The sequence below is a fragment of the Pseudochaenichthys georgianus genome, chromosome 6, assembly GCF_902827115.2.
Source record: "Pseudochaenichthys georgianus chromosome 6, fPseGeo1.2, whole genome shotgun sequence".
Classification (NCBI taxonomy): domain Eukaryota; kingdom Metazoa; phylum Chordata; class Actinopteri; order Perciformes; family Channichthyidae; genus Pseudochaenichthys; species Pseudochaenichthys georgianus.
In genome coordinates this window covers 40719457-40744752 of record NC_047508.1, presented here as the reverse complement: position 1 = coordinate 40744752, position 25296 = coordinate 40719457, and the positions used below count along the sequence as shown (strand labels likewise).

The following is a 25296-nucleotide window of genomic DNA, read 5'->3' as shown; positions in this document are numbered from 1 at the left end:
GATTCAAAGGTTTTATTGTCATATGCACAAAGCTACAGCGTAGAAATGCCAATGAAATTCTTCTGACCGGAGCTCCTCCAACAACGCAACGTAATAAAATACAAAAATCTGTTGAATTAAGAAAACCTCTAAACGGGGCTCGTTATGGCGCATTTCCACAGCAGGGCCTCGCGCGGCTTAGCACGGTATAGTTAGGCCTTGGTAGGCCAGGCTCACTTTATGTTGCGTTTCCATTACAGTTTAGTAGCTGGGGCAGTAACTATAGTAACGCAGTGTAGGCGGAGCCGTGATGTCATCTTCAATGCGAAACACAAAACCAACATCAGCACTCAAGCTCACAGCTCCATGGCGTATCCACCATTGAGGTCACTGAGGTCCGGACCTCGGTAATATTTTCCGAGCTGTGTCTATAACAAAACTTGTGAAATAATTGCACGAAACGGGGTTCTTTGTAGTACTTCATTTACTGACGATGGGGGAGCTGCATAACTACGTAGCCTCTGTTAAAGCAAACTGAAGAAGACGACATGTATCAACAAACCTCCGCAGCCCGGACTTGTATCGGAGCAGCGAAGGAGTGATGAGGTATCTAGAGATCTGAGGCCAGCGGCTGCTTGTGCTTCTGCTCATCAGGACATCATATGAGCAGCAGGTCCTGTGTGAACGCTCTACGTTAGTCAGTGGACGTCCGACAACATGCACACTAACTTATATTGCAGCTATAGGATAAACTTTGGTTTAAATTGCGTGAACAAACTAGCTGGAGAGCTAATTACATTCACCCAATGTCAGAAGGATTAACTTTTAACAAACGTTGTAAATGCTTTTCTTTCATTTCAATTTGAGTAAACATTGAAAGTAACATTAATTGTTTTCTTTTTACATGACACACTGACTCATATATAATGAAAAGACATACGTAGTCCGAATGCTCAGCTTTGGTAAGGAAGAGACTAGAGCGAGATGAGAGAGAGAGAGAGAGAGGAGAGAGAGAGAAGAGGAGAGAGAGAAAAGAGAGAGAGAGAAAAGAGGAGAGAGAGAGAGAGAAGAGAGAAGAGAGAGACAGAGAAAGAGAGAGAGAGGAGAGAGAGAGAGAAGAGAGAGAGAGAGAGAGAGAGATGGAAGTCAGGGAGGAACTGCAGGCACAGTCACACAAAATAATGTAGGCTTCATAACCCCATCTGTTTATCTATAACAATAGGCATGATTTTAAAACAACATACATCTATTGCAGTTATGAAGTCATAATAACATAATATAATAATATAAAACACTGTTTGCTTACATCTTTGTTCTCTTTTGAGAATCAAACCAAACAGATTTAAATAAATAACAATAAAGCAAACAAACAAGTGAAATGAACGAAATGGCTGAATTGCTTTTGATTCACTGGCAGGAGACAAGTGAGGAGGAGACAAGTGAGGAGGAGACAAGTGAGGGAGACAAGGAGGAGGAGACAAGTGAGAGACAACGTGAGGGAGAATGAGGAGGACGACAAGTGAACGAGGAGGAAAGAAGTAGAGGACAGAGAGAGTAATGAACAGGAAGGAGACGGAGACTAAAGAAGATGGAAGAGAGGCTGCAGGTTAAAGGAGAGAGACATGGAAAGTGAATGTTGACAATGTGTTGTGATCATGTTAGCCTCTTCTGCACGTCCAGATCGTAACAATCAACTGATTCTCATGTATTACACTTTCAAAAATAATTGATGCTGACATCGTCAGCCCACTGACATGGTTTGAAATCAATATATTATCCAATTTGTGACCCCCCCCCACAGGACTGAAAAAGCACCTAACTAGATCATGAAAATCCCAAAAATTGACATGTTTGGACCTCGTATTTAGGAAATCCTGGATACGGCCCTGCTCATATCTGTTCAGAAACTAGACACAAGTGAAACAAGTACAAACCACAGACGGCCTGTGTCATGGAGAATACAGTCGCTGCTTTATCATGTCTGTAGGCCGTTGTTGTGAGTGTGGACGGACGGAGCATATACAACGTTAGCTTAGCCGATCTCCATTCAGAAAACACGCATTTTAAAGGGTTTTTCGCCCGCCGTCTGTCTGCAGACTTGTCAAAGCATTACTTCATGGTTTTTACTAACCGCTATCAGTATGTTGTTACTTCGGCATCATTTTGAAACCTGTATTACAATTAAATCACGGTCAAATATGTTAATTTTGTTGTAGTTGCCAGCGATTCTCTCTCTAGTTTAGCATACTCAGCCCGGTTGTTGGCCCGGAAAGAACCTCGATTTTGGAGAGCCAGAAAACTGTGAAAAAGTACTCGCTAGCCGGAACTACGCCCAGTGGAAACGCAACCAAAAACGGCACGCTTAAAACCGCGCTGTAGTGGAAATGCGCCATTAGAGTAACAGATTTAGCAGGATTTGTTAAATTGGGAATGTGAGTGACGTTTTAACCAAAGACACTCTTCCTTTATCAGCTGATGGAGCTGCTTCTCAAAAACACCAGTCCTGTTTGATGAATGATCAAGACAAGGGCAGAGAGGAGCGATAAGGACATTGGAAAGAAACACAACTGGAAATATTGTTGTAAGGTAATATGTCATTTGGATGGAGCCGGTCCTCGACTGTCAGTTGGCTGAACGTCTATCCAAAGCACAAACACGTTGGTGTCAGTGGTCACGGTGACACACCACACCTGCATAAGTGTCTGATGAAAGTGCCTTGTAAAGTTGGCAAAAATAATTAAAGATTCTTACATTTTTTTGAGTAAGTTGTTGCTTGATCTTTTCCTGGACAACAATAAATCAGTTTTTGCAGAATGAGGCGACTCCTTCACAACTACTCTACAAATTACCAAAGCGACCCACCCAAAAAAGATGAAGCAAAACGAATAACATCCCAGTTTTAAAAAGGCACAATTCGCTCGTTTTCTTATAACTTTAACATGAAATGACAAGGAAACATATTCCTGCACGGCTTATTAAGGCTATTCCAGGCTAATGTGAGCATTGGACTTGGACCAGTCCCTTCACTGCCTGTTGGCAAACGCTCTGACTGCTGGATGACCGCAAGCTCTGTGGATGTGAGGCCTTGACCCTGGTGTGGGGGGGGTGCGGAGGAAAGATGGAGACAGGCATGATAAAAGCAAATCCCCCTCCCCCCCTCAAGCTCTTCCCTCCCTTTTAAGTCTGGCTGTGGATGTCACAAAGCCAAATCATGTCTGCACCTCAGGGCAGGGGGCGGGGAAGATGGAGGGAGATGTGTTCGTCTACTGGGACTATCAATCTACTTTACAGCTGTCAATCACTTAACTCTTTGACATTGTTTGTATTATCCATAGCAATCAGAATGACATTTTAAAGAAGAATGTCATCCTTGATACTGAAAGTTATGTGAAACCAGATACATGTTTTAATATCAAGCTTGTACTTACCAGTGAGTTAATTTGATGGAGAAATTCTGCTTTCATACAACCTGGGTCTTTTTTGTGTAAGTGCTGCTTTTGCAACCATTTCTAATAAAAAATGGTTGATGACTTATTCCTGATATATTCTGTTTAGAAACATGACAGACTTGTTTTTTTAAGAAATTCTTCAGATACAACTCGGTTTAAAAAACAAACCATTGCTTTATAAAATAAGGGAAAGCATCTGCAGAAAGTAGTTTGTGCTTTGCTGGAACATTCTGGTTTTAATAACCACAAAAACTGCTTATACAGTACAGGCATAATATTTCCAAAATTACTATGGTGATGTATTTTTCACCCGTACTTCAAACTTTATTTCAGTGATGTCACTATGTTGGCAGATCTCACCACATAAACCATTCCATGTTATTCTCACTGACAATGGCCAAGACTATGAAAATAATGAAGTTGTAAAAAATCTATATTTTCCTTAGTTAAGCAGCACGCACGCACATTTCGTAGTGGCCAAACGGTGGTACTACAACGTATGCGTCAGTCACGCGATGTCATTGGTTCAACACATATTTTTTCCCATTAAATTAAATTGGAACTTCAATTACATCTGTAAATCAGCAGATACTTTTTTGTATACATATATCAACTTACCAGGATGAACACGTAAATAGGCCCTTTTTTTTTTTAAATGATTGTCCTAGAATTGTTAAATACCCTAAGGGTCAAATCCATAGTTATTTTCCCTCGGAAATTAATTTGACTGAATCTAACCCGCAATGATGCTGCAGATTGGAGGCGGGGTTTAAGGAAAACACAGGTCGCATGCTCTATAGGCCCAGATTCCCGGATCGTCTGGGTATTTTTGTATTTGTGAGTCAGATCATTTTGGTTTCATGCCGCCTCCATGCCAAAGAAGAAACTTTGAAACCGTAGTCAACATGGGTGACGTCACACTCTCTTTCTATAAACAGTCAATGGTCTGAATGGAATGAACTGTCTCAAGTCTAAACATTAAACATTCAATCTATGTAAAGGTCTATTTAAACGAGTAGCGTGTTTCCCTACCTTTTATTTCATTCCTGTCGTGTTGTGTTGGCCTGTTTCGTGCCTCCACTGGTCCCAGCTGGTAACTGCACTGGTTGACCGAGGAATGGCGGTCAAAGGGATCTAGCAGAGACAAAAAGAGAGAAAGGGTCAAAGAAGGACACGGCAGGCTTCAAACAAGAAACAGAAAACCAAAATATGACATTCGGAACATTTGAGAACAGCGCTCTGGTTCCACTGAGGCAGATGCCATTAGCAGTTAGTTCAGACATAGACCTGTGTGCGGGTGGAGCAAGATGACAAGAGCCCTGCTATTGGAGTCATGCCGTTGTAATTCTGATCAAAGGGCAGCCTCCCTCTACATGACGTTGGCATGATAATCGTGGCAGGACTACTGTTCCTCGGTGCAGAGCGGAGGTGAGGTCACCTTCCACTGCTCAACCACCACAATGAGAGGGAATGAAAGTCATCACAGGAAGACTTGTCAAGAGCTTTCTTGGCAATCGTTATTTCCTTCGCAGGCTCTCAAATAAGGCTCAACAAGAGGCGACAGCTCCTGGCTTCTGCTGTCTGTTATGGCTCGTTAACATACGCGGGGTGGAAAGGTTGGCTGCTGAAGCGCGGCTGAAGGAACAAAGACGAGAATGAAAAGAGGCAATAATGGGTGTGGATTTGTTCCCGTTTTGGAAAATGGGTTTATGTCCAAAAGCAGCTCCTTCCATATTGTAAGGGATATCTGGAGTTAAAGATTAGGAACGAGGAGACAGGAAGACACATCGCCTCAGGTGAAGAAGGATTACTGATTAAAGAAAGCTTTGTATTTGAGCGATTTATTAGCTCAAAGAAAACACAAGAGCTTTCGGGATTTGCCGGCATTATCTTTATATTTGTTGTAATTTCATGTAACTTTATGCTAATTGGATAAGAAGCTAAAACATTCCATATACAAGAACACAAATGCAAACTTGTTACATGGAGGTGTTGATGTTATTAAGTCGACCCTCATAGATGTAGATAGGGTGGACAAAATAATAGAATCACTTGTCAGTATAACGCAATGCCACCTCTAAAGTTATTGTAGTTGTGTTTGAGATGTGAAGTTTAAAGGTTCAAATTCACTTCAGAAACACTTGTTGTTATATTCCATGGAATGCTCTTAACATCCCGATAGCAAAGAATACCGTAATTTTCGGACTATAAGCCGCGCCTTTTTCCCCATTTTTCGACCCTGCGGTTTATATAACGGTGCGGCTAATCTATGGATTGTTACAGCTAACGGCCACTAGGGGACCTCCTAAATCTATGGATTTTACAGGTTGCAGTCCACCACCTTTAACTCTATGGGCTCTATGGCGGTCCGCGCCCCCCACCTTTAAGCGGCGGGCTCCAGCAGGAAAAGCTGGAGGCCGGAAAAGAGTGAGACGGGTAGCGCGCAAAAGTAAAAGTGGAACCGAGAGACAGAACGAGAGCAAGACAGACAGACATTACGAGAGCGAGACAGTTTGTGCAAAGGACGTTTTCATGCACAAACCCTTCGTTCAGTGGGAGGCGTGGAGGACTAGCGGCGATAAATCATTCACCAAAACTGGTCGCATGCGAAAAGCAACTTTTGCTCAAGTTTGCGAGTGGATCCTGACGGCGTGGAGGAGTGTCAAAACATCCACGATCACCAACGGGTTCCGAAAGGCTGGACTGCTTACATACGGTGATTAAACATTAAAACACCTGCGGCTTATATATGTACACATCATTCAATTTAGCTCAGTGACCACCAACTGGCGGCCCGCGGGCCACATCCGGCCCACCAGACATTCTCATCCGGCCCGCACGACGGGGTGACTGTGGCGTTGGTGGAGTGGTTACTGCGTTCGCCCCCTGCCCATGTCTTTGTTTACAACGTCTCGTGAGTAAGGTGCAGTACCGGAGTCCAACAGAGAGGCAGCAGCTGCGGGACAGTAGACTGCGTACTGTGAAACCTTCCCTCCCCTGAAGAAGAAGTGATCCTTAGTTGTGAAGAGTCTGGTTAATGCGCTCCGCACCACAGCAGTAGCCCCGCTGCGACAGAGTCCAACAGAGAGGCTGGAGCTGCGGGACAGTAGCCAAGAAGCAGGGTTGGGTTGTAACGGAATACATAACGGCGTTACGTAATCAGAATACAAAAATCAAGTAGGCCAACTGTATTCAGCTCGCGTTACATTTGAAAAACGAGTAATCTGATTACAGTTACTTTCGTAAACCTGAAGTGAATACATTTTGGAATACTTATTGGAATTATTGGTGGAAAAGTTTCCTCACAAAATGTAATATTCATTACCGGCAGAACTGTGTGCACACTGCACAGCGCTGCAGCATGTCTGTGAGCGAGAGAGAGATGCAGCGTGTCTGTGAGGCCCCGCCCCCGCACGCAGATGAGAGAGAGAGATCTCTTTTAAAATATATTGAAAGTTAGAAACGGAGATGGTTGGATAAAATGTACAAGATAACGTTTATGTAGCATTTCTTTATTGTCGAAATGATGACATTTCATAACGGGATCAAATCAAAGTGAATGGCCTGCTGCTGCTGAAGGCATGGGGCAAGTGACTGGAAAAAGTTTTAAAAGTTATTACATAGTTTCAGAATAATAATAATTATAAATAATAATGATAATTAATTATATTTAGGGCGCCTTTCAAAGCACCCAAGGACGCCTTACAATGCATAACATATTCCAAGGAAAGGTTTTAAGACGGTACAAAGAATGCAGTCAGGGTGATGTTTTTGATGTGGGTGCAGATGAGAGAGCTGTCCAGAATGACACCAAGATGTTGTGTTTGAGTTCTTGATAAGCCATTAGAACAGTAAAATACGTGTCTCCTGTTCACCAAAACATACCCATCTGTTATGGAAAAAGAAAGTATTCCAAAAGTATTCCAAAAGTAATCTGAATACTATTTATAAAATTCTGGGCTATATAAAAATCGCTGGCCCGCGATAGTGTCTATTGGTTACATTTCGGCCCTTGGACAAATGTAGTTGGTGATCCCTGATTTAGCTGCTGCGGCTTATATTCAGGTGCGCCTTATAGTCCGAAAATTACGGTACATTAAATGCTTTGACAATAAATACATTTAAAAAATGTCATGCGTGGAAGCCGTGGCGCTGTGAAAAGCACGACCAATCATCTGAGCCGGCCCGGCTAAAGTAACTGGATGGCCTACCTGCCTGTCAGCCTTCCATCGGGGCACAAACTTATCCCGTGCCCTCGTTGGTCATGTGCGCGTGCGTGTGTGTTGGAGGAGGGGCTCTGTGAGGAAGTCTGGTTTTTTTCGGCTGCTTACTTTCAAATTCTAGCGCTCTCTAGCTGGTTTCTCCGTTCTTACCAACCCCACCTTTAAGCCGGGTGTACCTTCAGTAATTATCTGGAAACTGAGTGTGTATTTAAAACGGTATCCTTTTAGACACTCACCTCTACGTTTACTCTGCTGTTGTTTAGTTGACTTCATCTTCCGAGCTCTCTTGAGCATCTGGAGAGCTGTGTGGCTGTGAGTGAACCCCCTGAAAAACAAAAAGAAAGGTCAGACTATCACACACGTAATTACATTCAGTGAAATAACAAAACTCACATCAACAGAAGATATATAGACGATGATTTACCATTCTTCTATAATCTTTTCCGATCTTTCAGAGAGTCGGCTGAGCGCCGACGCTGAAGCAGGAGACTTGCTTCTGAAATCACACAGAGATTAAAGCGCTTAAAATAAGTTGTTAAATGTTTTTTTACCGCACTTTATTAAAGACTTTAAGGTAGGTGGCGCTTTAGTTCTGGAGCAAATCCTATATCATGACATGGACAATAAGCAATGTGAAATCTAATGTCATTCCTATCCATTGCCTTTGTTTTAAATATATGAATATTACAAAGTCTGTGTCGCATGAATCTCAGTTTATTGGTACATCCTCCTTAAAGGTCAGCTGTCATGCTATTTTTAGGCAATAGCATAGGTCTCACATATATAACAATATGTGTTTTGCTCAAAATACCAAACAGATCACCCGTTCTAGCCATGCCTCATATCCCTCTGTTTCACTTCCTGTTTCTAAAGTGCTGATTTGGGGATAAAGCTTTAAAAAATAAAAGGAATTGATTAAATGAAAGAGGAGGGGTCTGAGCTCATGCGGGACCCGGCAGCTACTGTCTAAATTAAATGCTGCCGTGATGAAACGCCATATCATTTGTAAGATGTTTGGAACCAAATGGCAGGCAGTAAGAAGGCTGTGGGTGAGTGTACCTCTCAGGGGAACCTCTCTGTTCAGCAGCCTGTTCTGGAGGCACCCAGGCCTGCTTCGGCCTCCACACAGGCGGGGGTGAGAGCATATACTCAGAGGGTGCAGGAAAGTGAACAGGAGGCTGAAACAGATACATAGAACAGTGTCAGCAATAATCCAAAGTTCTTAACACTTTTACAGTTAGAGCGATTTTAAATAACTTGTTTATTGGGTCCTAAATTGGCTTCAAAGAGTTGTTCATTTACTGAAGTGGTTCTTTACATATGGGCGACTGTCGCTCTATCTGGAGAGACGTGACTTGGGCCATTCTGGGAGGACTGATGACTTGAGAGGTGCCCGTTTTGCCTCCTGGGCACTGCCGAGGTGCACTTGAGCACCAGATCGCTGATCTCTGGTCGATGTGAAATAGCTACCCAAGCATGGGTATAAAGCCAAGACTAACTTTCGTTGTGTATGCGGTACTACAGTGTGTATACTGTACGTACATGTGTGGGACGATTAAGGAGGATTTCATTCAAACCTTCCATTTCCACTTTACATTTGAAAATTGAATTAGAAAATTAAAAAACATGTGTGTTTTTAGAAGTTTGTGAGGCTTGAACTCTAAATGTAAAAATATGTGCCTCTCTAGACGATATAGTCCTGAGTATGTGTAAAATGAAATATGATGTGTACAAGAATGTCCACTAACATTTAAATCAAGTGCATGTTTTCTTTGCAGGTATTTGTCAGAGCATTTTCGGGGACGGGGGGACGATACACCGGTGTGAAAAATGACATCTGCTGGTCTGATCCGAGCAACCGTCAGCCCTCCAGGAAATAACCTTGTTTTTCAGGAGAGTAAATTGAAAGAGGAGAGCGAGGGGAATCCTGAAAGGGGCGATGGTCGAGACGAGAAAGAAACGAGCTCTTCCATTGGCATCACACAGGGTGGGCTGGTGGACCACTTTCACTAAGGCACCAGGCTTTCAGAGTCTAACATGTCACCTTCAGAGACCGTGGCTGGTCTGACACAAGGTGACGTCTGGGAGGGGAGTCCTCAGGAAGGGACAATGTCCACTGTTTCTCCAGCGCTGCCTACGAAAGAAAACACGTGTATTTACCGGTAATTGCATATTTCTGGAAAGGACAAGAGCAGAACAACAAAGAGGGTTGTGTAGAGTGTTATATAGGCTTTAGTGCATGTAAAGGGTCTGCAAAGGCTGAAATCCCTGAGTTCCTACAGAGGGAGTTTCTGTCCCACACACTCTCTAAATAGTCATGTTTCTGGACCTGTATTTGTTGGTGTCTTTGGATTGGATTGGATTGGATATACTTTATTAATCCTCGTGGGGAAATTGTTTCTCTGCATTTGACCCATCCGAGTGTTAGGAGCAGTGTGCTGCCATTTTGAACGGCGCCCGGGGAGCAGTGTAGGGAACGGTGCCTTGCTCAGGGACACCTCGGTAGCACTTGGTCTTGCCGGGACTTGAACTGGTGACCTTCCAGTTGCCAAGCCAAGACCCTATCGACTTCGCCACCACCGCCCCTTTTCCCACAGGTGTTCCTGCATGCGTGTGCATATGTCTGTGTTTATGCATGTTTTTATTTATGCGGGAACTGTATGGATACAATGTTGGATAGTTATTAAACATCCAGGTCTGTGCAAGTGTGTGTGTCGGAGAGGTCGTGGGGGAAGCAACAACTGAACCGTGAGGAGCACATACCTCATCGAAGTCAAATTCTTCCACGTCCACCTCGTCAAAGGTGTCGTCCTCTGCCGCGTCGGGGCGCCTGACAGCAGCCAGAGCAGAGGCGAGCCTCCTCCTCAGAGAGAAGCCCCTCCAAAGCGCCTGAAGAAAAAATAAAGAAAAAAACTCCATGAATCACGAGGTAAATATGAGAGAGATAAAGCATGTTCACCGCTCTCTTAATTGCGCAGTGTTCTGCTGTCTGAACTCTGCGTGACTCCGGACGGAGACAAATGGAGCTCCAGTGAGCCTCTAAATCCTCCAATTCCCAGAGGGCCGCGGGGGCACACTTCACTTCAAGTAGAGCCGAGCAGGAATCCTAGAAGTCTTACTACCGCACTTCTTTGGAATCTGATTAATCACCCAGAATCCCCCATCCCGCCACAACACACTTTTCTACAGTTCCTCCACTCCCACCTCCTCCCTCCGAGAGCCCTTGAGGACCCATCAAACACTTTGGGTGATGCGGAGGGATTTGGGAGAAGTGTTGAGTAGCATGTTTTTTAGAACAGCAGCATGTGCCTCTGCACAGAGGATTAGCAGAATAAGCCTCCGTAACACGTGTGAGGAATGAAGATAAATGTTGAAGGGTGACAATGAAAATATTCACTGGAACATTCTAGTTGTAGCAGGAAGGCGCTTAATCACACATTGACAGGTTAACGAGCTGAATGAAATAGTGAAGTTTGTTTTTTCTTTACAATAATTACAATTGCTCACTCAAGCTTACTGGACGCTCGTGTTCCTGCTCGTGGGTGGACCAAACAACCAATCAGAAGACTGCACATTATGGGAAATTGGGATTGGTCCTTTTTCCTATTTTCAGACATTTCATAAACGCAACGATAAACCAACAAACCAAAAATTGAATTGACCAATTGCCTCAAATTGACCAGATGTTTTTGATCATTTCGGTTCTCTGACATTTGAGTTGTTCTCATGCAGTCTTCTTTAGTTTCCAATGCATCTGTGGACACAGTGCTCTAATGGATGGGTCGACTGAAGTGGACTTAGACATGATGATTAGAAAAGATCTAAGAGGTGGAGTCAATTAAGGAGATAGATGGATGGATGGATGGATGGATGGATAGATGGATGGATGGATGGATGGATAGATGGATAGATGGATAGATAGGTGGATGGATAGATGGATAGATGGATAGATAGATAGATAGATAGATAGATAGATAGATAGATAGATAGATAGATAGATAGATAGATAGATAGATAGATAGATGGATATTTGTACTTTATGAGCTCAGAAAAAATAGTCTGTCAGAAGGTGGTGCAACTGCAGTGTTGGTGGAGAAAAAAAATTCTACACTTTGGCCCAATCCCAAACCACACCCTACGCACTACCCCTACGCACTACCCCTCCGTTCGCGCGGAGGGTCCCCCACATTAAGTGCTGTTCCAAACCAACAAGTGTGGAGGGGGAGTGGGCTATCCTGACCGGAGTCACGCTGTGTGTGTCCGTCAGGAAACACGCTGTTAAGTAGTTCCAGCAAACATCCTCTGATACACTGCGATGTTAACGACCTCATGATGACCTCATGTTTTTAACTTAGGATCAAATTGTGTTTAGTCTAGAAAAAGGTAAATGTGTGCATTTTGTTATAAAGTTGTGTATATTTACAGACTGTTGCAAAAACTAAGAAGCTTATAAACATCAGGTTTAAAACTAAGAGCTTTGAAACACAATGAAAGATGTTTGGAGTTTTATTTGAGTTATTCATTTGAATTTTTTGTCCAAGAGATGCTGATTTGAAACCGTTGTTACAGTTAGGGCATTTCCTGTTGGTGCCGGAGAGGGGAGGCCGTCCCAAAGCCTGCCGCTGTGTTTACTCCCTCCATCTGACAGGAGGAGCCTCGTTGAGCGGCGAGTGTCACTCCACGGAGTTCACTCCCTCACGGAGGGGGAGGGTGTAGGGCGTGGATTGGGATTGGGCCTAAACCTCAGACATTAATCTGGGTATTTTGCCTCTTGTTGCATTGGTGACACAAGTTACATACTCCGGCTGGATCGTTCTACGTGAACGGAACATTTGTGTATTTCCAGTTCTTGTTTCCGTGTCCTTCCAAAATAAGATCAGAGGGAAAAGGTTTTGGAGAATGTTGGAAAAATAGGCAAATGACAACAAATATGTAAAATGTAACTGATTATGGAAGCTGTTGCCCTGTAATTATCGCATGACTCCACTTGTTGGACTTAAACTCGTCTTACCTGGATGACACTTGCTGCATAATGCTGAGCGACAACGCTCCCATTTAAAAAGGCAGGTCCTGACGCTGGCTCTCCTCCTCGTCCTCCTCTTCCTCCCCCCTCCTCTGCTGTGGAGGGGCGGCTGACGTTCCCACGTCTCTGTCTGTAAGCACACGGCTGCTGGATCCCGACTGCTGCTGTGCTACTTAAGAAAGAACACACACACACACACACACACACACACACAGAATGAGCGAGGTGTCACAGCACCTTCGTTTGAGTTGATTTCCGAGCGGACATCTGGAGAGCAGGACTCTGGAGGGTGCCGGCCTGTCCACTGTCGGCCTGTCCACGGCCACCCTTCCCATCAGAGATCTATCGCCCTCCCGGAGATGTTAACGATGAAGCTGCGTGTTCAAAATATGTTCGACATCTCCTGCGGTAAATCACAGAGAGGAGGCTCCGGCGGTGGAGCATGCTCTGAAGGAGACACTAATCAAATGCTCTCCTGCTATATGAAGGATTACATAAAAAATAGTGTTTGCTTTCAGTTAGCAAAGTACACTTGTGTGGCTTTTGGTTTGGAAAGCTGATTTCACCGGTCAATAGTAAGTAAGTAAGTGAAATGTATTTATAAAGCGCTTTTCCCAGACATAGTCACAAAGTGCTTGACAACGCATTCAAACACCATTGAATCGTAATAGATGAAATAGTAATAACAATAGCATGTGGTAAATGACCTTTGGAGGTTCAGATCCTCATGGTTGGAGGAAGTTGTCGAGGGGTGAACACGTGTCGGCCCGGTGTGTGGACGTGTTGCAACAGTGTTAAATGTGTGATGTTGGATTTCTGCGGCGTACTTATCCTCAGAAGTCCAGTTGCTGCATCTGGTATCGTCTCGGTTTGGAAGACCTGGAGAGACGCGTCCCGTGGATTCCATTTCTCTGTGGTCTTCAGTATAGCTACTGTCCATGTCGAGTGTTTCCTCAGGTGTTGTTGCGCCTGCAGTCACAGTGGTGTCTCCGTACTCATGGGCGTACCTCTGGTCCTCAGCCAGCTGCAGAGCCTCAGCGAAGTGTCGGCAGGAGGACTTCACGGCATCCAGGGAAGACGAGGCTTTACTGTGGACAAACACACACACACACAACACTGCTTTAGGTGTGGTTTCGTAAAGCCGGTTGTATTGGGGAACATGAAAGTTAATTAATTAATCTCAAAAAAGAGAAAAAGCTTTATCCCAGATGTATCTTCTGGCTGATTTCCATGTGTAGTTTCTCTATTTCTAGAATGTCTTTCAAATGGGATGACTGATTACATGTTAATGTACTAAACTTAAGTAATTTGCCAATGCTAGTGTAGATATACTACACATCATGCTGTCTTCCAGTTTGAATGTTTTTTTCAATGTAAACATGTTAGCTTTCATTTAGTTATGACTTGTTGTTGTACTGCGATTAGTTGGACACTGGAAATATTATTAGTAGATCATATCGGAGCTGTGGATCAGTAGAACTGGAAAACAGTCAAAAAAGTGCAAATTGGGGATTCTTTAAAGTTCTTTTTTTTATTTAATCAACCTACCAAATACAAATGTTGTGTTTCTGACACAACAAACATGTATATAATCATATTAAACCCTACCAGCAGTATCTTTGCTTAATAACTGCTCGATGGCATTGTGTATTTTAATGACTCAAACAACCACATGACATTCAGAGGAACTGGAGCACCGTCTAAAACTGAAACAGTATTAGAGAATCTTAATGAAGGGAATATCAGACATTAAGTGTTTTATTCTCGCCCGGTTCGTCTGAGGTGAATGAAGTGAGTGTGAGTGAGCTGCCTGACTGCTCTGTGTATTCCATATAATGTCTCTTTCATTGAGGGATAAACGGACGACAAAGCCACCTCAATAGGAACTTAATTATTCTATTAGCAATGCTTTGCCCCAGTGTTCATCCCTGGGGGGGCAGAGACGCTTCAGAGCCCAGCAGTCTGAGGGCCAGTAGCCTCAGGTAGTGCAGCCTCTGCTCCACAAAGACCCGGCTCTTCGCTCTCAGTGGGACCAGAGAGGGGGGGCAGTCGCGGGGTCCAGAAGGATTGTGACCCCACTGACCCCCTCCCCCCCCCTGCCCCCCATTACCTGCTGGTTCACTGCAGGGTCACCATCAACATGTAAACCACTGTTATAAGAGAGTAGGAATGATCAATAAAACGCTTTTAACCTATATATTTTTTCAATAACTTTGGCTGTGTAAATCAAATCAAATAAAAAAAAACTAAATGTTTTATATTACAGCCCCAAATCACAAGAAATGCCTCAAAGGGCTGTACAAAGCAAACAAAATGCATATGTTATACATTTTCGTAAGGTTGTGAGTGATTTTTTTGTTTTGGGAATTTAACCACGGTCGACAAGTGTGCATTCAAAACGAAAAGTATGTTTAAGGAAAAAAATTCCCCGTGGAATAGCTACATTTAAAAAATTGCTTTTGGGGAAGAAAAAGTCATGGCTGCCATACCTGCTGCAAGAAAGTCAAGAGAAGCAGCGGTCAACACAAAACCTGTGCTAGATATAATGAAGTGGGTGTGTGGGTGATGTATTGCAGATTGATGTGCTTCTGCAGCAGTGGCTGTACAGATGCAGCTTATGATCAACCTTAGGAAAGACACCAGCTCGCCAAAATGACTAAAACGTGGTTGCGTGTGAAGCGATACTCTTTAGAGAGTACAAGAGAAAATATGCAAGACTGTAGCTTACTCACGTGTTCCGAGTCAGACTGCTGAAGCCCACATGTGAGTTTCAGTTCATCTTTACAGAGGACAGAAACTGGGAATGTGAATTTGATCCCCATCTCTGACATTGTAATCCTGGTAGTAATAGATCTTAAATTCCACCGATGACTCTTACATGTGCATATGGGCATTTGAGTATTGCTTTAAAGTGGACCTATCATGTTATTTTTAGGCAATAGAATAAGTCTCAGATATATAAAATGTATAAAAAATATGTCTATGAAGTGTTTTAGTCAAAATACCAAACAGATCACCCATTCTAGCCATGCCTCATATCCCTCTATTTCACTTCCTGTTTCAAAAGTGCTGATTTGGGGATAAAGCTTTAAAAAAAGAAAAATGTATTTAAAAAAAAAGGAGGGGCTGAGCTCATGCGGGACCCGGCAGCTACTGTCTAAACTAAATGCTGCGGTGATGAAACTCCATATCATGGATTATCAAGGATCTGAAACAGTCTGGAGCTCAAAGGCTTTCTCTCTTGCCGGTTATACCACAAGGTGAGTTCCTTTTTACTTCCTGCTTCTTCACACACATGCTCTCCAGTACAGGTTAGCTCTGAGTGTTAGCCATGCTAATGTAAACGCCGACCATATTACGTCCAAAACAGTCGGGCATTGTTTCTGATAGCAACGTTTCTGATTGGCCCGTGGGTCCACATTTCAGATATTACGTCATATCGGGCGCAAATCTGGATCAGCTCCGTTGTTCCCCGTTTTTAGAGATTTGGGTACGGAGGAAACGAGAGAGGGTTTTATTTGCTGACGCTGCGTGAGTTCCCCGACGCACCGGGGACACATATTTATGTATAAAAGACATCAAAAAGTGCATTTTGCACGATAGGTCCCCTTTAAAGTAGACTTCAAAAAATGTTCCTATCCTCAAAGCAGACCAGTATACCAATACAAAACCAATGTGAATGTCTTTTTTGGGGATACTGGGATTGTGTTGGAGGCGGGCCCCCATTCCTTCTATAAAATATGTTCAGAAGCTCATGAAGCTAAAGAAAGTATGACTTCCTGGTATAAAAGTACCTGGATCTGTCTTACTTTAGGTCCATAGAATATATGCACTAACATTTCATATAACCCCACCTCCCAGCCACTGATGTACAGACGTCTTTTCCTAATGTAAATGTAAGGGGGAAAGGTATTTTGGGCACAACCGCATCAGGTGACGGAGCCTGAAGTTAAGATTATATAATTTAGCCTCTATGGTAAAAACGTCTTCAAAGCTCCCCGCTGTTTTTCTGTATCCACTTCTCTTTGTACATCACAGGTTACGGTGGGTGTATGTGACGCAACGGACATTCGTGCCAGAGATAAATTAGATCCAGGTAAAGTATGTTGTTAAATAACTGCAGTGTTGTGTCTCCTAACCGGGGCCATATGCCATTTCTATGTTGAAGAGAAAAGTGAAAGATTCATTATATTCTGCTGCACTAATCCGTGTCTCTCCGAGGGTCTTTCACACGGTTTGTTGGTGAAGACAGAACATAGCAAGTGGAAAAAAGCAGACACTAAAATAATTTATATAACTTAACTTTCGATAGTTTGTTTATGGATTCCCCATCATACATCTCGAGAACACAGAACTAACGTGTGCTTCTTGAACTTTGTATTAATAGAAAGAGATTTTTGGTGTAAAATGTAGGCTTTTTGTGAGGAACAAAGGATTCAGCCTGCACTCTGCACCCTGCAGAGAGAAGTTGTGAAACCGGACCCCTGATAAACCCCATGGCGCCCCACCTTACAGTCACAGCGCGGCGGCGTGTGGCACTCTGCTCACCTCCTCTGAACCTCAGTCAGACACAAGGTCAGGCCGGGGGTTAAATGGCCGTGTTGGTCCTTGCAAAGTCCGCAGAAAGGATCATTGTCCAGAGGCCAGGGGGGTAGAGGGCAAACAGTGAGGGGTGAGGCAGAGGGACCCCCCGAGCCATAGGAGTCCTCGCTGTGACCCGGGCTGGTAGCCGCCGCCACCTTTCATCTTTTGCGCCGAGTAATTTGGAGGGGTCACGAAGATAAGCAGAGAGCTGACCACCGTTTTAAGTGTTGGTGGTCCGTCTCGCAGAGCAGCGTCAACGTGTGCAGAGGCCAGCGACATACAAGGACTTGTGAAAATAGATGGACGTTGTCTTAAGCCCCACTACGCCCTGCGTATCAGACATAACAAGAGGATAGCTGACATTCCTGACGGCTGCGTGTCTGTCTGTCCCGCGGGCCGATCGGCACAACGTGAAACGCGTAATGTGAAACCTTGTCAATAGATTCGTAGTTATTTCAATTCGCTTATCCTGTTCAGTTTAGTCCGGTTTGCAAAGTGATCTGTTTTTGAGGGTTATCATAAGGGTTGTCATTTTTTGAAAAAATAACAAATTGCAATTATTTTGACTGAGGGAATTATCTTTTATTTTATTATAAGTCTTGTTGTAGGCCGGGACATCTCAACAACTCCACAACAGTTCATTCAGATTTTTTTAAATATTTTTCAACAGATATTGCGCTGACTGCGATTTTGATAATAGTCCATAATGCAATTTGGATAACATTTTGAATAACTGTGCAGCCCTTGTTGTAATCCATGTAGGGCTTTTCCTCGTGCCTTGCATGTTTCTTCAGGGTCTTTTTCTTCAAAAGTCCTATTGATCAAACAAACAGTGCTGATTGAATCAAGAGGAAAAAACCTTTAGAGAATTGGTATTTTCTTGCTAATGGTGTGGAATTGTGTATCACTTCACACATAGTAGTTAAATTATAAGTAAAAAGAATAGAGAATTGTCTCTGTAATATTAGGAGATGTAGCATTCATAAATCTTTTTTTAAGCCATATTTGAATGAACAAACCTGAGCTTTTCCCTCATTCTGTCCCATTATCTGCTTCAGAAATCATTCCTTTTGACATGTTAGTTTCGCCAAGACAGATGATGCGTGTTATCCAATGAAGCGGAAAATCACTGATGTCAGCATTCGAGAGAAATATCATGATGAAAATGATGTGACTTATCCGAGTTAACTATAGTTATCACAGTTGGTTTTTCCCCCTCATTGTTCCGTGACAGCTCTAGGGAGAATTGACAGTGGATTTCAGAATAAGACACGTATCTGACCACTGGTAGGACCTGCACTCATTCACTCTGCACACCCAGCCCCCAGTCAGTCACCAGCCTCCTACCTGAGCTCCCTGCTGAGCTGCTGCTGTGAATACCGAGTCTGCTGAAGCTGAGCCTGGCAGAACACCAGGAAGCTGCCTGAGGCCGAGCCGAGCTGAGGAACAGCAGGGGGCGCTAAAGAGGAGTCTGTCTGCTGGCCATCGATGGACCTCAGGCCCGGCAACGCTTTCTGCACAGCGGATCTGAAGAGGGGCGAAAACAGGATTACATTCAGAGGTCTTTAGAGCCATAAGAAGTAGCGAGAACATTTGTTTTGTGTATTTCTATTTCTGTACTTAGTCAAGAAACAAAACCAATAGAGGTCATATCACCAATATCTTAATCTATTATATTATTTACATCAAAAATAAAACATTGATATGAGCTTTCAAATTGGCGTCACAAAAAGATACCACTGCATTTTGTCATTAGGACAAAAAGGATAGCAATGGCTACATATGATATATATCCAACGCTATCCTTTACTAAGACACTTTCAGCTTTTTTTCTTTTAAATAAATAACTGTACTATTGTTGCTTTTGTTCTAAATAATAGTCCAGCCATTTCTAATGTACTCTTTGCCACTGCAATAAACACAAACCGCTTGGTGAGTCCTTCAGTTAAACAACTAAATATTCACAGGCTCTTGATTGCGAGGGAAGGGGTTAAAGGTTTCTCTACCACTGAAGGGTTGGAGGAGTCATTCTGACAGACTGGTTGCTGGTCCCTCTGAGGCCACTGCTCGTACATGTTTTCCTGACTGCACCGTACATTTTGTCCTCTTAAGCAATCCATACACTTAATACACGTTTAGACAGACATCTTATATTGTTTTTCTATCCACTTTGGATAAGAGCTGTACCCATGGCATATTTGAGGTGCCGGCTGAGTGTGGGGGAGAGGTAACGCTGCTGCCTGGGGCTAGAGATGTTCGAGCAGAGGAATCCCAGCTATCTGCCAGAGAAACCCACTCGGAGCATCCACTGCTGGAGCCAAATGTGGCCTGCGTTCAGTGGGAAAATGTGGAGCTGGAAACTCTACAGGACACTGGGGAACAGCAACCCATAAAAACAAAAGCCTTCAGGCTACAACGTCGATTTTTAAAACATTTTGGACAACTTGGTTTTTACTAAATTCATTCCCAGAGCACCATATGCTCTTTATACGCGTCTACTATGTCGCCACAGGGGGATAACACATGTCACCAGCTCATAATGTATGGCTTTATTATATTTGGAGATTCCTTATTGCAGTCTGAATCTGAAGTTGGATATCTCAATGTGTTTTATATTAATCCACGGCTGTTAGTGCTGCACAATTAATCTAAATGTTAGCAAAATCGCAGTATACACTAATGCGCCTTATTGCAATATTTGTTATATTGTGCTGCAATCCCTCCCGAAGAAAAAAATATATATTGTACAGATCACACCTTGAGAATTGTTATACATATTTGAGTTATAATGTAAATAATGTTAAAATAATTATAACTCTGGTTCAAATTGCATATAATTATGCAACTGCGATATCAGTCCAAACAATTGCAATTAGTCATGTTTTCCTCATCAGGCTGCCTTAAGGCCAGGATAGATTTAGAAGTGTTGATCCTGATTATTTAAATCACTGGAATAATAGTTTCCTGCAGTCGATGTATCATAACTACCAACTGAATAAAAAGAAGGTATAAAATAAGTGAAATAAATGGAATTGTTTGAGTAATCTCGAAGCCTCAGGTGGTTTATTCTTATTCAAAATGTAACCTCCACTGACAAGAATTGTTTGTGTGCCTTCATCCAAAACAGCTAATTCCTTGCATGCGGTTACCTAAAGATTCTGATTCTCAAAAATGGAACAATGTATTTTCTTAGGACTTTTGCACTTTCTTCCTTTAGAGTTTTCCCATCCCCACTGCCACCCTTGGACAAAGACATGAGCGCAGAATCAGGGGCTGAATGTCAGGGGGATACGGTTTTGATGGGCCCACTTGGTCTCCCCGACACAGATCGGGATTAGATTCCAAGCCTTCGGGCATGTTCTCTGGGAAACCCAAATAGGAGCTTTTGATGGCTACATGAGCTCATTGAGGTGTGGAAAGTAATTCAATTGGGGAATGGACGCCACTTAGACACACTTTGGGAGAATGTGGAAATAATTGGATGCCATCAATTGTTGATGTTTACAATAGGTGATTCCTATTAAATGATTTGGGATACTTTTACTGGTTTCAGTTGAAAAACTCTGCAGTTCTTTGACATGTTTTAAGGTCAAAGTATTTTTCTGTATATTTGTAAGGACATTAAACCAAATAAAGGAGATTTCCTACTTTAACCCTTAGATGCCCGAGTGACTGGACCCTACACTCTAGGACCCGTATTAGAATAATGTTTTTATGCCATTTTTCTCATTTTGGTTAAGAAAAATCACTTGCATAATATTTAGTATTATATTTTGGTTCACACTAGAAATATTTTATATTTCATTTTTCACTATTTATAATTTTAGAAAAAAAGAATTTGAAAAAAAAAAAAAATGCAAGCGGGTCATTTTTGACCCACTTATGGAAGGTAGTAATACAAAAACTACAATTTCTTAAAATGTAAATTTAAATGTGAATGGCACGATATCCAAAACATGTTTTTTGAGGAATAGCTGGAATATGAATTGATAAAAAAATGTATTTACAAAGATACATCAAGAAAACCACCTCACCGGGTCAACAAATACCCATGTATGCATCTAAGGGTTAAGAATGTTGCTAAGAATCCATTTCTCTCCTAACATCCACAGTATATCTTCATTAATTATACTTGGACTTCATCCTGAATCTATCATAAATTGATATATAGTTCATCCTCCTTTCTGAGGGAAACACTGTTCTTGGCTCACATTCCTTCGTCCCCCTTCTCCATCCCGTATGAGCACACGTCCCGTATTTCATTTAGTGAAGACTTCCTCTGAACCACATGCTCTTAGAGCGGCCATGATTAATCAAGCCAGAGTGTTTTCTTCTTCCACGTCTCCCGGATCGGGGGCTGCCTACAGGGACTTTAATTCCTAGCGCTTGCCTTTAGGTGCATTCGTTTAACCGGTGTTATCACAGGCTCGGGATGAAAGGGCCAGGGCATGAGAGTGGAAATACAGAAGGTTAATTCCTCTGTTGGCATTGGAGGTTAAGTAAAGTTCAATGAAATATTAATGTGATGTCTAAGTCAAGGGGTTAAGCGGGAAAAAGTCCACAGAAGTTTTTTTTTGGACAGAGAATGACCCAGGAATCAAGATATTATAATGAAAAGGAAACAAAAAAGAAATGTTATGTCAGTAGTAAGAAAGGCAGGAATGTTTTACGTTCGCATTGACATTCAATTCTTCTCGGTTATGATGTTTTAAAAATGTCTACATTTCACGGGGCTGAGTTGGAGGGGCATGCAAAGTCTAATTTTTCATATTTTGGTGTAACTAAATGTGTGTGAGTATCTCTGAGGAGCCAAAGAACTGTGCGAACATGTAACATGGGACATCGTTGCTCATGACAGGCCAATAGAAGCATGAATAATATAAGAGTCATTGCATATTTTTCAAATCAACTCACTGCAACTCGGGTGAAATATTTAGGCACGATAAGTGAATGAGCAAATTGACACTGAAGAGATAATGGATTTTTCTGTTGTATCAATATTTGGGGAATTACGAGCACTTAGAGCGGCGTACGTAAGCGCAGATGTCGGTGGCACGTCGCAGTAATCTAATAGCGGACGCGGATCACAGTGCTAATCCCGGGAAGTGGACAGGAAGGCCTGTGTTCTGCAGGAATGTTTAGACTACCTGAGCCAGGAGACTGCCTTTTTGATGGAGAAATGCTAGCTTTCTACTTTGAACATCCATCACGGCTTTTCAGAGCAAAGGGAAGCAGAAATTGCAACTTTTGTACGGAGATGTTTCTGGTTCAAAACAGTATCTTGATGTGAAGCTGTTTGACAGGTACTACAGAGAAGGCGGTGCTGAAGTTAGAGAACAGAGAATGAAGGGTAAAGGGCAAATCAGCTTGGATGTGTCTTACTAGCAGATTCCTCCATTCATAAAAAATACATGTATATCATAGAAAACGGTAGCACATATATTTTTTCTACCGCTTATCTTACCTCCAGCCTCTCTCCTGCTGAAGAGGATTCCCTGTGAGCTGCACCTCTCGCAGGAAGTGACATCCCTCCAGACTCTCACACACGTTCTGGGGCTCTGATAGAGAAAAGGAAAAAACATTTTTGCTTTGTCCATTTTTTGGTCTAATCTTCCCTTAAAGGAATTTTCAATTTTCAGGTTCATATATAAGTATTTTTGTTCCAATGTGTTTATGTTGAAAAAGGCATTTAGCAAATCGTTTCAGCTTCTGACTGAAATAAATCTCGTACAATGTCACAATCAGAATCACAAACAGCTGTGTTGCCAGGTAGGTTCACACATACGAGGAATTTGACTTGATGTCATGCTGCAGACATAACATAAAAAACAAGAAATCTTTAAGGACACCGTTATAAAATATAGTTAAATAGCAATCAGTAATTTACATGGAAATAGAATGCTATGGATGAATTATAGGATATGAAATATGAAACAAGAAACATGTGCAGTAAGCAGTATGAACATTGTGTGCGTTAATGTAATGCATATACGAGACTACGTTGTGGCTGAGGTAAGTGTCAGTGTTGGAGCGATAGCCAATAGAAGTGCGAGTGTTACATAGTGAGGTCACTTTGTCCAGGAAATAAGCAAATGGAGGCGTTTCAGGCAAGGGGGGGGGGGGGCATTTACAAACACACATATAACACACTACAGGAAAGTGAAACCCCCAAAAGCATAATAGGGCCCCGTTATCCAGTGTCTCATCTTGTTATGTATCTGAATAAATAGATGATGCCTCTTGTTTCCATTAAGTCATACACTCTACTCTGACAGCCAGCAATAAGACACTATGGATGTAGCAGTGTCAAATAGATCGAATCATAAGTGTTTGAGCTTAAAGGCTTGGTGCATGTACATTTATAGCAATCGTCTTTTATAAGTAAGATCAATCTGAGTCTGAGTGGGAGAAACGGATTTGAAAGTGGATGTAAAGAAGCTGAAGCAACAGCTTGTGAATCTCCCCACTTGACACGCACAGTAGAGGAAGGAATGCCTATCTATTATGGAAAGATATTATATAATCTGTTTCATTAAAATAATCTGTTACCTGACAGGCAGTTGAATCGAAGATCCAGATTTGCAAGGGACACGCAACCAGACATGGAGGGCAGCTGGGTAACTCTAGGACACACAGAGACAACATATAACAACTTTTGAAAGATATAAAACAGTATTAAGCTAATATTGTACCACTGTTAGACATTATGCCGTTACGTTATTTTTAAATTGCATGAGTCATCTTCAAAATAAAGGCGTTCACTTTTTGATATCAAATAATAAGAAATAAATGCAAAGATATGTAATACTGAACGCTCATAATGAATTTTTGCACATCAATTAAGACATGTAAAGGACAATGATGTGTGTATGTGTGCCTAATGTTGACTATAATGTAAGCAATGTGCCTGTGTATTTGTGTTTGTTTTTGAGAGTTAGATATGTGCATTAATTTAGAAATGTTTTCCCCACAGCTCTTATTTAGATGTTTAGATTAGATCTGTTTAGATAGTATAATACTATGTAACAATGGTTATTTGATTTAATATAATAATATAAGTTATCTTTGTATACATCTTTATTTTCAGTATTATCATTTAAAGGGGACCTATTATGCTATATCGGGAAAATATATTGTAGGGCCATACCATAGGGCCATACCTACACAAAACATGTCTGTGAAGTGTTTTGCTTAAAATACATCCATTGTAGCCATGCCTCATACTGCTCATACCCCTCTATTGCAGCCCTGTTTGAGAAACGCGGATTTTGGGTCCTAAAAAAGGGGGGGAGGGGGAGCTAATGCCTGATCAGAATTCTACCGGAGATAAAGTTCAATTCTGCTGTGATAAAACGCCATCCTGTTCTAAACCACATCAAGGATTATTTCTGAAGCAGTATGGAGCTCAAATGCTTTTTCTCTAGCGGGTTTACCACAAGGTGAGTTCCTTTTTTTATTTCCTGCTATTTAAACACATGCTCTCCAGTACAGGTTAGCTCTGAGTGTTAGCGAGGCTTGCTAATGTAAACAAAGACGAGATTACATCCAAAACACGTCGGGCATTGTTTCTGATAGCAACTTTCTGTGGGTCCGCCGACGATATTACGTCATATCGGCAGCAAATCTGTATCCGCTCGTTGTTCCCCCGTTTTTAAAAGATTTGGGTACGGAGGAAATGAGAGAGGGTTTTATTTTCTGACGCTGCGTGAGTTCCCTGACACACCGGGGACACATCTTTATGTATAAAAGACATCAAAAAGTGCATTTTGCATGATAGGTCCCCTTTAAGTTTTAATGCAGACCGAGGGATTGTTGAAGGCGGATGTGATATTTTATAAGCGTGGTGGGGTATGAAGATGCAATTAAATTAAATTGACTAATAGGTAACAATTGTGGAAGAAATAGTTTTGATGGAAAAACTGACATATACATTGAGATTACAAGAAACACAACTCAACAGAAAGTGGGAAAAATGTACTATGAAAACCGGATAACTTCCGGTTTCCGGCAGTAAATATCATCACTTTCGGTTAGCATT

General features: G+C 42.2%; 1 protein-coding gene across 1 annotated transcript in view; it reads right to left on the bottom strand.

Moving 5' to 3' along the window:
* Positions 1–483: 483 nt before the first annotated feature.
* The window catches only part of lrriq1 (leucine-rich repeats and IQ motif containing 1), a 37035-nt gene continuing 12222 nt past the window's right edge, over positions 484–25296 (bottom strand). Inside the window, exons 12-23 of the mRNA XM_071203336.1 lie at positions 23808–23881; positions 22723–22816; positions 18606–18785; positions 13502–13762; positions 12663–12843; positions 10415–10540; positions 9696–9785; positions 8711–8829; positions 8076–8147; positions 7888–7976; positions 4461–4562; positions 484–655 (exon numbers count right to left, since the gene is read on the bottom strand). Of these exons, the coding sequence (XP_071059437.1) occupies positions 630–655; positions 4461–4562; positions 7888–7976; positions 8076–8147; positions 8711–8829; positions 9696–9785; positions 10415–10540; positions 12663–12843; positions 13502–13762; positions 18606–18785; positions 22723–22816; positions 23808–23881 (1414 nt within the window). The 3' untranslated portion in view covers positions 484–629. The remainder of the gene's footprint in view (positions 656–4460; positions 4563–7887; positions 7977–8075; positions 8148–8710; positions 8830–9695; positions 9786–10414; positions 10541–12662; positions 12844–13501; positions 13763–18605; positions 18786–22722; positions 22817–23807; positions 23882–25296) is intronic.